We start from the raw sequence: 12,879 nt of genomic DNA, 5'->3' as shown, positions 1-12,879 counted from the left end.
TCCCTTTTGCCTCACAGAACAATTCAACAATTGTAATCACGACGCTGGTATAGACGAGACGTTCCTCCCTCCTAACTGAATGGCCATCTGGCAGTGGCTTCTATATGTCTTATCAAATTAACGAGGACAGTCGGTGGGTGAGAAACTGGAGGAAGGAAATGAGTAGTAGCAGCAGCAGCACAAAGGGGGCGTGTGGGAGGCACACACAGTTCAACTCCCCTCAGCGGGTCGGGCAAGGGGGTGATGAGTCAGAGAGGGGGCTGAGACGGGCTCTTATAAAGTGGAGCCGGTGAAGACTGGCCAGGAGTGGGGCGCCAGGGCGGCTGTGCGGAGTGGTCGCGGCAGCCGAACTCTAGGGAAGGGGGCGGGGCCGAGCCCGGCCAGTGCGCAAGGGAGTGTCTGTCATCATGGGCATGAAGGGGCCGCTTCTCCTCCTCCTCCTGCTGGCGGCGGCAGGGGCGCTGCTGCTCCTGCCGGCAGAGCTGAACGCCCAGAGCTTCCCGGCGGCGGCGGCGGCTGGGGCCCCAACGGGCCGCTGGGCCGCCCTCAGTCCCAGAGCTGGCGAGTTTGGAGTGAAGTTGTGCGGCCGCGAGTTCATCCGCACCATCATCTTTACCTGCGGAGGGTCCCGCTGGAAGAGGGGCTGGTCGCCGCCACAGCCGGGGAGGGCGCGCACAGGTAAGGCGGACAGTGGGCGGGAAAGGGAAGAGGGGCACGCGCTTTCTCGCTTCTCCCCGTCTGCAGCGGGCCGCAGGGAAACTGTGCCCAGGAGTGCCAGAGAAACACCCTCCCACATATCACGCATACACACACACACACACATGTGTGTGTGTTTATTATTTTCCACTGACACTTTTGCTAGTGCGCTTCAGACTGACTGCTTCCCCCTCTCATCCTGATCTTACCATTCTCTTGCCAGCTCGTGTTCTTTGTTCTTGAGCAAAAATAAGTGGCTGACCATGGCCTCAGGGGCGTATCTAGGGGTAGGGCAGGCAGGGCACGTGCCCCGGGCGCCACTTGAAGTGGGGCGCCATTTTGTAAAATTATGTGTTTTTTTAAAAAAAAGGCTGCCAAAAACAAAATGGCCACCGTGCATGCTCAAATGCCCTCTGTGAGGCTCTAGGTCATGCCATGCTTTGCAGAGGCCATTTGAGCATGTACAGTGGCCATTTTGTTTTCAGTGGCCTTTGTTTTTTAAAAAAAGGTTATTTTTTAAAATGGCCACTGCACATGCTCCAATGGTCCCTGCGAGGCCCTAAAGGCCAGCGGGGTGAGAGGGAATCTTTGCAAAAAAAACCCCAGCCTTTAGGAAGCCCCCCAAAGGGGCTACGGGTAAAAATAATAATAATAAAAATATAATATAAGACACTGTACACATATTCAGATTGGCACTATGTACAGAGAATCAGGGCTTGTGAATACTGAGCTGACGCTTAAGAGCTAGGATTGTATTCATTTGCTCTTACTTTGCTTCTTGTGATAAGTGAGTTAAATGTGATGTCTTGCTAATATGGCTATTAATGGTGAGTTTCTTTGAATCAGTGTGAAACCCTTAATATTAAGGCCCACTGGGAGTTTCTTGCTCTCTTTCTCTCATTTTAACTGTCTTTCTGAAAGACTAGAATATATTCCAAGCAGTGACACAGTTTACTCTGCATATCCTTTAATTATTTACAGAGTATCTGGGAAAAGTCAAATTCTCCATTGATTTTTAAAACTTATGTAATGGTGATGCTACAATGCATAGTAGAGAATTAGACAGGCACTTCTGTTTAGTTTTCCAAGTACATCTCCACATAGTATTTGGGTATTTCATGAGCCCCCACATACTGAAATTCGTAGTTTTCCAGCATTTTTTGGTCTGGCTAAGTCCACTGCTAAATAGTTTTTGAAATATTAAAAGATTAACGAGCTTGACTTGTATTTTTCAGCTGATATTATGGTAAAGTTATCTGAAAGATGGGTGTCAGATGCTTGGACAGGGGGCGCAATTTCAGTGTTTGCCCTAGGCGCTATTTTCCCTAGATACGCCTCTACATGGCCTCCTCCTGAGGAAGTCCTGTTGCAATGGATGGAGGAGTCCTTTAGAGCCGTGAGCTTCACTTTTCCCCCAAGAGGTGGCTGCTTTGGCCCAAAACGTGAGAGACTCATTTTAAACGTGAGAGAACTATTTCCCTTTGTGTTAACTTCTGCCCACTAACTGTGCTTTTCTTGCTGTCGAGAGGGCCCTTTAATTAAAGAAAGCCGAAAACCCCTCTCGTCTGCTCTGTGAAGGAAGTGCTGGGGAGGGCGACACTTCCCAGCACTCTGTGCATGCCTTCCCAGCTGATGCCGGGGCTCAAGGCGGGCTCCATTTTCCGTAAAGGAGCCCCACCAGTGCTGTCCAAAGCGCCGCACTGCACAGTGGGAATGGCCAGCTCTGCATGGAGAGGGCTATGCGGAGTCTTCCGCTTCAGTCAAAGCTTCACACGGGCCCAATAAACAATTAGGGAGCAAGCAGTTAGGGTGGGTGGGAGCAGCCACTGGCCCCTGAGCCTTACAACTTACAAGGAAGAACATGGCTTTCGAGTATTATGAAGTAACTTAGACTGGATGTCGGTCGGTATTCAGAGGAAAGAGGGAGAAAGCTGCTTCTATTTTTCATTTAAATGGGTTTGCCAGGTACAGCGCGAGAGAGAGACTAGTGAATGCCCTGCTTCTTGTGCAACTTCACCTACTCAGTACAAACTCCCAGATTTCTGTCTTTCAAGAGAGAGACTTGGGCATATTATCACAAAATAATAAGGGGGGGAAATGCAGGAAATAAATCTTACCATCTCTGAACATTGTTTACTTTTTGCAGTGCCTCACCAATGGAACACATAGGAAGAACCATATATTTTACTTTCCCTTGCCCTGTAGTGTATTGGTAGTGCCTAATGGGTGGAGGCTACCACCCCAATTTCAGGGGGATTGGGCAGAGGGCTGATTTTTTGAGAATTTTTGAAGTTTGGGTGTCTTTGGGGCAGATTAGGGGCAGAAAGTGGATCTGCCCCAAAGGAGTGGGGTGGGCTGGTAGATAGTGCCTAATGGCTGGAGGCTACCACCCATCCCCAATTTAAGAGTGATTGGGCAGGGGGTGAATTATGGTGAATTTATTTGTATGAGGTTTGTCTTCATAAGGTGAAGTGTGCTAAATTGATTACTTCCTCATATTATTCATAGTAAAGGAAAGTGTGAAAAAGTGAAAGTGGGGTCATGAGAGTTGTTTAATTGAAAAAAATCTCATTTGCTATGATAGAATGAGAATTCACACCTCAGAAGTTTTCACACCTCACACCCCACCCCACTCCTTTTGCTCAAATCCCATGCTATGCCCCCGAACTGCCCCAAAGTCACTAAAACTTCAAAAATTCTCAAAAAATCAGCCCTTTGTCCAAACCCCCTGAAATTGGGGTGGTAGCCTCCCCCCATTAGGCACTACCACCCCACCCCACTATTCTGCCCCAGGCCCCACTTTCTGCCCCAATATGCCCCAATCTGCCCCAAAGACATGAAATTTTCAGAAATTTACCAAAAATCAGCCCTTTGCCCAATCCCCCTGAAATTGGGGTGGTAACGTGCACCCATTAGGCACTACCACCCCACCCCACTCCTTTTGCCCAGATCCCATGCTATGCCCCAAAACTGCCCCAAAGTCACTAAAATTTTAAAAAATCGCCAAAAATCAACCGTGAACCGAATCACCCGAATTTTTCATGCCCGAAATTCGGGTGATTCGGCTCGTGCCCGAAAAATATCGGGGAACATCAGGGGTGATTCGGTTTGGCCCCGAATCACCCAAAATTGTTCGTTTCGGGCACAGATCGTTCTGTGCCCGAAATTTTTTGCACATCCCTAATCAGTAGTATTTCTTCTAGTGGCTCAGACAAGCACCCAGGCAGCAGAGGCATGCTGGATTCTCCCTTTTGAAAAGTAGAAGGATCAAGGGTAGACCAAAGGACAGTAGCAGAACTATTATAATGAGTCAGAAGGTGAGACTAGGGAACAATGAGTTATTGACATGTAGCATGCAGCACTTATTAGATACAACACATGAGGAAAGTAAAAACCAAAACACCAACAATTTTTACAAACTTCCATTTTTAATGTTTTCAGTATTACAGAAGCATAATCTTTCTTATTCCTTCTAGCAGCACTTGTTTGCTGCTCATGGATTTGGATTCGATATAGAACTTGGTTTAGAGAGAACCCAGTTTTAAACTTGTTACATGGTGGGGCAGGGAGATTGTAGTTTTCATACAGTCTCCAAACTAAGTGAACTAGAGTAATGTTATGAGAGTTATGGTGGTTTGATTCCCCTGTAGTCACTGTAGGTCCTAGTCCAATGAAAGATGTAGTCATTCTGTGCATATTTATGTTCAATAAATCTTACTCCCAGGCAACTGTACACACGGTTGCAGCTTTCGTTGCACTTAAGTACTACTGGCTGACATTCTGACTAACAAAACACTGGTGTGCAACAGAAGCACCCAATTCTTCTGAAAAGTTCAGCTAAGTCAGCTACACTGCTGGTTCAGAAGAGGGGGCAAATTTCAACAACCTCCCCTTTCCACAGGAAGCATTCTGTGCCACCTGAAAATATGTCCCTGAGGATCACTCAGCCCTTTGGGACATATTTTTGGATGACACCAAGGACTTCCGGGGGAAGGGTAGGTCACTGAAACATACACACACAGAGAGAGGCACCAGTGCAGCGTTAGTCTGGAACTCTTCAGAAGTATAAGCTGAGGTAGCTGGTGAGGGCAGCCCTGGAGAGGTGGAAAGAGGTACCTTTAAAAGTCATTGGAAAAGACTGGGAGCAGCAGCATCCCACCTAGCATCCTGCATGGTGGCTGCCCCGGCTATGGCACTCACCTGGCTGCTGTGCATTTGCAGTGGCCAGGTGAGTGCTGTACCTGGGGCAGCCGCCATGTAGGATGCTGGGCGGGGAGCTGCCCTCCAGCCCTGCCCGCACTGGCCACCTCCCACTATGAGTGCTAAACTAGTGCTTCTCTCCTGTTGCACCAGTGCTTTGTTAGTCAGGATGTCATCCAGTGATTTTTTTAAAATATAGTATATATCACACACAAACACAATAGGTCTCTGCCTGTTTGATTAAGTGTTCTCAAGTCAGTGTCGACTCTTGGCAACCACATAGATAGCTTCTCTCCAGGATGACCTGTCTTCAACTTGGCCTTTATGGTCTCTCAGTGGTGCATTCATTGTTGTTGTAATTGAGTCCATACACCTTGCTGCCCTCTTATTCCTCTTATTCTCTTTCCTATTATTCTCTTTCCTTCAACTTTTCTCAGCATTATGGATTTCTCAAGGGAGCTGGATCTTTGCCTCATGTGTCCAAAGTATGATAGTTTGAGCCTGGTCATTTGTGCCTCAAGTGAAAATGCTGGATTGGTTTGTTCTATGATCCATTTGATTGTTTTCCTGGCTGTCCATGGTATCCTCAAAAGTCTTCTCCGGCACCAAAGTTCAAAAGCATCAATACGTTTTCTATCTTGCTTCTTCAAAGTCCAGCTTTCACATCCATAGAGTGTCACGGGGAAAACCATTGTCCGAACTATTCTAATCTTTGTAGGTGTAGACTACACGTCTCAGCATCTAAGTATCCTTTCCAAGGCCTTCATTGCTACCCTACTAACTGCTAGTCTGTGGCGTATTTCTTGACTGCTGGATCCTTTACTGTTGACAGTCGATCCTAAAAGGCAGAAGCTATCCACCACTTCAATGTCTTCATTGTCAATTCTGAGGCTGGTTGCTGTACCCGTTGTCATTAATTTAGTCTTCTTTACATTTAGTTGGAGTCCCATTTTTTCACTGTGCTCCTTGACTTTCACTACTAGAGCTTGCAGATCATCCGCATTCTCAGTTATCAGAGTGGTGTCATCAGTGTAGCGCAGGTTATTGATGTTTCTTCCTCCACCTTTAAAACCACACTCATCTTCTTCCAATCCAGCTTCTCTCAGTATATGTTCAGCATATAAATTGGATAAAGAAGGAGAAAGTATACAGTCTTGTCTTACTCCTTTGCCGATCTGGAACCACTCTGTTTCACCATGTTCCATCTGGACTGTGGCTTCCTGTCCTGTGTATAGGTTTCTCATGTCCCATTTCAAGTCCCATTGAAATAAAAGGGAAGTTAATTGTAACTCTGCTTGTTAGTTACAATTAACTTCCCTTTTATTTCAATGGGACTTGAATGACTAGCTTTCTCTGCCCCAGGAACAAAGCAAACAGATCAATGTCCCCTGAAGTTCTTTTGTTTACCCAGTTTGTAAATGGATGCTAAGCAAGGCAGAATTGGCTAATGCAACCTGTCGTTGGAAAATGGCCAACATTTTGTGCAGTGCAAACCTCATTCTTAGCAAACACCAAGGCTGCTGCACATGAGGAACAGCACCTGAGGCTGTTCCTTAAAACATGGCAAGGGCACTTGCTTTATGCAACGTCCATTGTATCCAATAACAGAACAACTGTCATCTAGACATCTGAACAGACATTTTTCACTGGGTAACCTTTCAATTATTTCGTTTTTCTAAACAGAGTTTGTTCAAACCAGCAATGACAAAGAACTGGAGAACATGGAGTTGCAGTCATTCTTGGATCCTGAACTAGAGCAGCTACAAAGTATCAGTCAACCAAGTGGAAAACAGTCATTGAAAGACACGTCTAATTTATATGATGATTATAATGAATATGTTCCTACTGATAATTTCAGTGAATACATCCACCAAGTAGAGGATGCCGCCCACAAAAGCCAATATGGAACAGGGATGGCCAATTCCCTGGGCTCAAATAACTTTCCTTGGGTCAAAACTCCCAGAAGAAAACGTGACTTCTCTATGGGAGTAGCTGGAATGTGCTGTAAATGGGGATGTACCAAAAATGAGATTAGTACACTATGCTAAGATTACAATTTTCTCTCTGCATTTAGTTTTTCAGAACAGGTTTTCAGTGCTAGTTGCAGGGTATTGGGATGAATACTGTGTGTAGGAAGAGGAAAAGAGTTTGTCAATGTCTCCAAGTACTTGAAAATGTTGCAGTCTTTTGTAAAAACACACATAACTTGTCATCAAAACTATCTCTTGCACTTTTATTTGTTTCACTGTACTTAAGAGTGGGAAGCATTGTTTTCTTACATTTAATTTTTGTTCTAAAATTATGCTGAATGTTGTAACATGTTTGCAATACCACAGGGAGAAAATTAACCTTTCATTAAAATGTATACAGTCTGTATGAGTAGTGTGGCTATATATGTATGGTTTACAGCTACCAGGTATGACTCAGGATATCTCTTCCTGAGATATGATAGCAGGATATGTTATGCTAACCCGTCCTTAAAAGATGGACTTAAAACTGGAAATGTCTTATTACCATCAAACAAACTTCGCCCCTGCATCACTGTGCTACTGAAAATTGCCCCATCTTGCTTATATCGCTGTTGGAATTTTCAAGTTTTGTAATGTCCTGTTCCTACACTAGGGCTTTGTCCATGCATAGCCCTCATTAGGAGGAGTTTTTGGTGCTTATCTCACTCTCTTGTACAAAATAATGCTTTCCTGCGTAGCTGAGGACACCACCAGAGCATATAGAGACCTCTACTTCAGTGTTCCCAACATTTTTCAACCAGGTGCACATTTTTTAAAAAAATTGGGGCATGCAGGCTCTCCCACCCACACCCCAATACATACATAACATTTTTTTGTGGCAGCAAAGCCACTGTGTGATTTTTAATTATTTGTTTATGCAGGGGTGTAACTACAATAGGGCAAGGGGAGACAGTTGTCTGGGGGCTAAATAATTTAGGATGGTGTTCTATTGTGGCACACATATATATACAATTTTTGCCTCTTTTAAGATTACTTTACTTCATGAGTTGAGCTTCAGTGAGGGGGGGGCATTTTAAAATCTTGTCTCTGGGCCCACTCCAACCTTGCTACGCCCCTGTGTCTATGCTTCCTCCTCCTCCTGTCCTTCCTGAACATTTCCTTGAAAAGAGCAATTCGGCCCCCATGATGGGGTGTTTAAACTCCCCACTTTTTGGAGCCAACTTGCCCCACGATGCATTGGAAAGGCTGCATCCATCCCTCCTGCCTATGGAAGGTGGTAGCTTCAAAAGCGGGGAGTGCAGACATAGAGTGAGTCAGTGTGGCATGCTGGCTAGTGTGCCACTGCTTACCAGTTGGCAAACGCTGCTCTACTTTGCCTGTAGATGATGCGTTTCACTGCTCAGCTCATCTGATCATAAACAACATAATTATCATGTTAGTATGTCTTGTCCTTCCTCCAAGTAGCTCCTGGTTGTGAAAATGGTTTTTTCTTGACCTTTCCCATTGACTGTATTTTAGACTCGGCAATCCATGACAGTATGTCAAAAAAGGGTTAAAATAAGCAACATCTGGGCATGTGGCAACTCAGCAGAACCCTCCAGAGTTTGTATCTGCTTAGCCATGTCTGTCATAGAGACCATACCGGCACAGATAATTATGGTAAGAGAATTTTACTCTTCTTAGTTTAAGTAGGAAAATGGTAAACATTCCAGTGTATGGGGATGGAGACAGTGCAAACCACACCAAAGTTGACGTGGACTTGTAGGACAAGTGATTGCACAAGCATCTTTGTAATGGAAATAACTGCAGCAACACTGCTTGCACAACCACTTATTCTCAAGAGCATTGAGGTTTCCTTACAAGTTCACAGCCTTGGCATGGTTCTCACCATCGCTGGTACTCGGCACATCATGTTGGCCAGGGTTGTTATTGTTGCTGTTGTTTTTAATTCAAACAGGTGTTATGAGCAGGGCTGGCCTCATAATGAGGAAAGCTGAGGTGGTAGATTACCTGGGAGCAGGAAAGGCAGTAGTAGAGAGTGACATCACCTCTGTCCTTCACTTCCACCATCATTGCCACTCCTGATCTTTGCTTCCACATCTGCATTTCCTGCTCACCTGGCAGCAGTGCAAAACCCTACCCCAAGTCTTCCTCCCCAGCACTGTAGATCTATAAAGGACAAGGAGGACAGAGTGACGAGGAGAGCAGAGTCGAGTGGTGCCAGCTTTTGATTCATAACAAATGCTGTTTCTTATTTGAATCGTTTGCTGAATGTATGATACCACCTACCTGTCTCTTACACAAGCCAGAGCAAATCTTAGAAGTTAGAACTAACATTTCATCTCTTCTGTTCATTGGATAACATCCAAACCAAGTTACTATAAAATACCTAATTACAATAGGCCTAAAGTAAAGTTTTGCCGTTGAGTCGGTGTCAATTCCTGGCGACCACAGAGTCATGTGGTTTTCTTTGGTAGAATCCTGGAAGGGGTTGTCATTGCCATCTCCCACGCAGTATGAAATGATGCATCTCATCCTATATTATTTCATCGTATGCATCTCATCATATGTCTTCCTATATCGCTGCTGCCCAATATAGGTGTTTCCCATAGTCTGGGAAACATACCAGCAGGGATTCGAACCAGCAACCTCTCACTCCTTAGGCAAGTTACTTCCCTGCTGCGCCATTAGGTGGCCACAGTAGGACTACTCAGGGGTAATTTAATTTGGATGTCAGTCATTGACTGAAATTCTGTGTTTTATTAATAAATCTGTATTTTGATGGATACATCTGGTGTATCTAAAAGGGGTGCAAAGACTGCAGTGCCACAAGATTTGGTTTCGTGCCCTACAGCCACACAGTTGTATGAAAGTGTGGTTAGTAATGCTGCAGCACCACATTTTTTTAAGACTGTGAGCCCTTTGGGGACAGAAAACCATCTTATTTATTTGTTTTTCTATGTAAACCACTTTGGGAATTTTTCAAACAAACTTTTGAAAAGCAGTATATAAGTAGAAGCAGTAGCAGCAGCAGCAACAACAACACAAAGCAGCACCATCCCTGCAATGGTGCATCCTGGAATGGAGGAAGACCGCAGGATGGGATAATTCACATTTTTAATGGCAAGTGTGTTTACTGTTGCAAGCTATAAAGCTTGAAGAAGAGATTTGTAAACATATGCTAAGAAGCACTGATTGGCTGTAGCTCTCATCCATGGTGTAAGACGTGTCTGGGAGGACATGTCTGGCCCTTTTATGGGCCTCCAAATTGGTCCTAACAACTGTTGATTCCGCCGGTTTAAAGGTGGGGGGTTGACTTTAAGGGTGGGGGAGGGTGATTCCCTCTCTCTCTGCTTTCCCGCCACCAGTGCTCTGTTTGCAAAGGATGCGTAGGCGCGTTGGGTACTTCTGCTGATGTAGGGTCCGATGAGGCAGGGAGGTACTTTGCAAATGGAGTGCTCGCAGGTGGGGGGAAGCGTAGGGAGGGGTAAGTGCACCCTCCCCACCTTTAAAGCCAAGCCCCCTGCCTTTGAACTTCCCGCATCCAGTTCCGTGTACATCCCTACAGCATTCTCCCTCACTTTGTATAAACCGTATGCCATTCCTGTATCCCAAAATGGAGACATCCACTCCCTTTCCCATGATAGTCCTACTGTTTCCCAGCTTTTAAATAAAGTTCTCACAACTATCTTCTATTAGGATAATTCTCACAGTTGTGGGTCATAAACTTCAATCCCATTGAACATACTCATTCTGAAGAGACCTATCTTAAGGTTAACAAACTCTATGGTCCCCATGTTGGATGCTATACCTTCATATCTCCATACTAGCAATTCCATAGGGATCAGATAATGCAATATATACATGCATAGTACAAATATCTACATTTTTGTTACTAGATATACACACAGACATATAAAAAGCTTGTGCGGAGCGGACAACAGCCCACATGCTGCAATAATGCACTTGCACCTCTAAGCATACATATCCCAACACTCCTCAAGCTTCTGAATTATGCACTGTTTATCTGCAGGTACAGTGAGTATGCACAAAGCTTCTGCTCTTCTCATTCTCTGAATCAAGAAGACTCTGTAAAGGTTCTATTACTGTTAAAGGGAGGCGAGCTGGTCTTGTGGTAGCAACATCAAAAACAGTTGTACCCTTATAAAAATAGAAATCGGGTTGTAATGAATTAGAAAAGTGGGCAAGGAACTAAAGGAACAACATGGACACTAGAAATGTATGTGTGGGCAGTCAAAACTACAAGGTGGCTGGGTGCTGCATCCTATAAAAGAAAACCAGGTGAAGGCTAAGATTTAGCATAGCCTGCTGAGAGGGGGTTTGGGGCAGAGTCTGTAACAGCAACTGATACTCCACTCAAAGGCAAGCCCTGGGAAGCAAAGTGACTGAGTTTAAGTGGACAGGATGGAGCTAAAGCTGATCTTGCTGGGGCTGTCATCTGTACTGCTAGCAGGGATGAGCATTCAAAGCACCCCAACATCTGGAGCAGTGGTGCCCCAGATAGCTGCACAAAGAATAATGAAGCTTTGTGGTCATCAGTTCGCAAGGACAATATATTTTCTCTGTGGAGGAAACCCGTGGGTGAGGTCCCTGGAGGAGGCAATGGAGTCCCCTGATAAGGAGAGTCCTGGTAAGTGATCAGGCAATTGACAAGCTACCTGCCACATCATTCACCACCTACAAGAATGTGATCTTGTGTTCTTTGCTTGAATTCACAAAAACTAAAGTAAATTCAAACCCGTAGCTTCACGTTTTAAGTCAGCCTTTCAAAGCTGATTGTAAGAACAGGATGGTGAATGATATTAGTGATAATTAATCTGCTTTAAGTATTTCCAACCATGCACCTTTGGAAGAGGCTGTGATCATCCAAACCCCTGTAGTTTCTCCTTGTGGTACAAAAGCCACTATTTGAGCTCTAAGAGCCTCAGCTTGGTTCCTTGTAGATCTGATCACCACATCCCAAAAAGGATATTGTAGAACTGGAAAATGTGCAGAAGAGATCAGGCAACCAAAAAGATCAGGGGGTTGGAGACAGGCGACTAAGAGGGACATGACCAGCAGGGGCGTTGTAAGGTTGGAATGGGCCCAGAGATGAGATCTTAAAATCCCCCCCCACCTGCTTTCCTCTCCTTCCAGTCCAGGGCCTGTGCACACCAGATGTGTATCCATGGGGGGCAGGCAGGGCATGTGCCCTGGGTGCAACTGAAGGGGGGGGGGCGCAAATTGCCTGCCATGCCCCGCCCCCCCACCACAAAAAATTAATTAACATTTTTTTTCCTGAGTCCAGACTCAGCCCCCCCTCCCCTCCTCAGGTCCAACGAGAGAGCTGGGCTGCTCTCAAGGAAAGTACAAACAAAACCTTATGATAAAGCCCTTATCTGTTTTCGCCATCTCTCTGTGTGAGAGAGAGAGTTCTAACCCCCCCTTGCTTAGAAGGCACTACTGTGTGTGTGCATGTTTTCCCCTCGCGTGTGAGCAAGAGCAGTACCGCCTCCCAAAGCCTGCATTTGCTTTGTTTGAATGCGTTTCTTCCCTTCCCAGCTCGAAAAACTGTGTCTGTGTTCTGCACCTTGAAAGCCCGTGCGTGTGTGTGTGTGTCTTCCTCACTCCCCTCCTTCTGCCCCCTAATTTGGAACTGCTTGTTTATGTAGGAGAAAGATCCCCACCCCCACACACTTGAAAAATCCCTCTCTTTGTTCTGCCTTGTGCTCCCGCCCCCTTGAAATGCAGGCTTTCAGGTGGAAGCAGTACTGCTCTTGCTCACACACACATGGGGAAAACACACACACACCCCCAGTGGCTTCTAAGCAAGGGGTAGAAATATTTGCCATGGATATTATCTCCACGGGACTTCACAATTTCGCTCAATCTCCTTCCTCTGACAGTGGCAACCACTCATATTTCAAAAGGAGGAGAAAACACATGCAAAGTGTACACTAAAGGAGAAGATATCTGAAAAAGGCAATACCCTCATTTTTCATAATGTGGTGGA

The 12,879-nt window shown here is 45.4% G+C and overlaps 1 protein-coding gene across 1 annotated transcript; it reads left to right on the top strand.

Moving 5' to 3' along the window:
* Positions 1 to 407: 407 nt before the first annotated feature.
* LOC128343646 (relaxin-3-like) lies at positions 408 to 7,167 on the top strand. The gene is made up of 2 exons (XM_053293078.1): positions 408 to 678; positions 6,580 to 7,167. Exons 1-2 carry the CDS (start codon positions 408 to 410, stop codon positions 6,942 to 6,944), a joined length of 636 nt encoding a protein of 211 aa, XP_053149053.1. The 3' UTR covers positions 6,945 to 7,167.
* Positions 7,168 to 12,879: the final 5,712 nt, after the last annotated feature.

Source organism: Hemicordylus capensis, chromosome 2 (assembly GCF_027244095.1).
Source record: "Hemicordylus capensis ecotype Gifberg chromosome 2, rHemCap1.1.pri, whole genome shotgun sequence".
NCBI classification, from domain to species: Eukaryota; Metazoa; Chordata; class Lepidosauria; order Squamata; family Cordylidae; genus Hemicordylus; species Hemicordylus capensis.
This window is presented reverse-complemented; position numbering and strand designations above follow the sequence as displayed.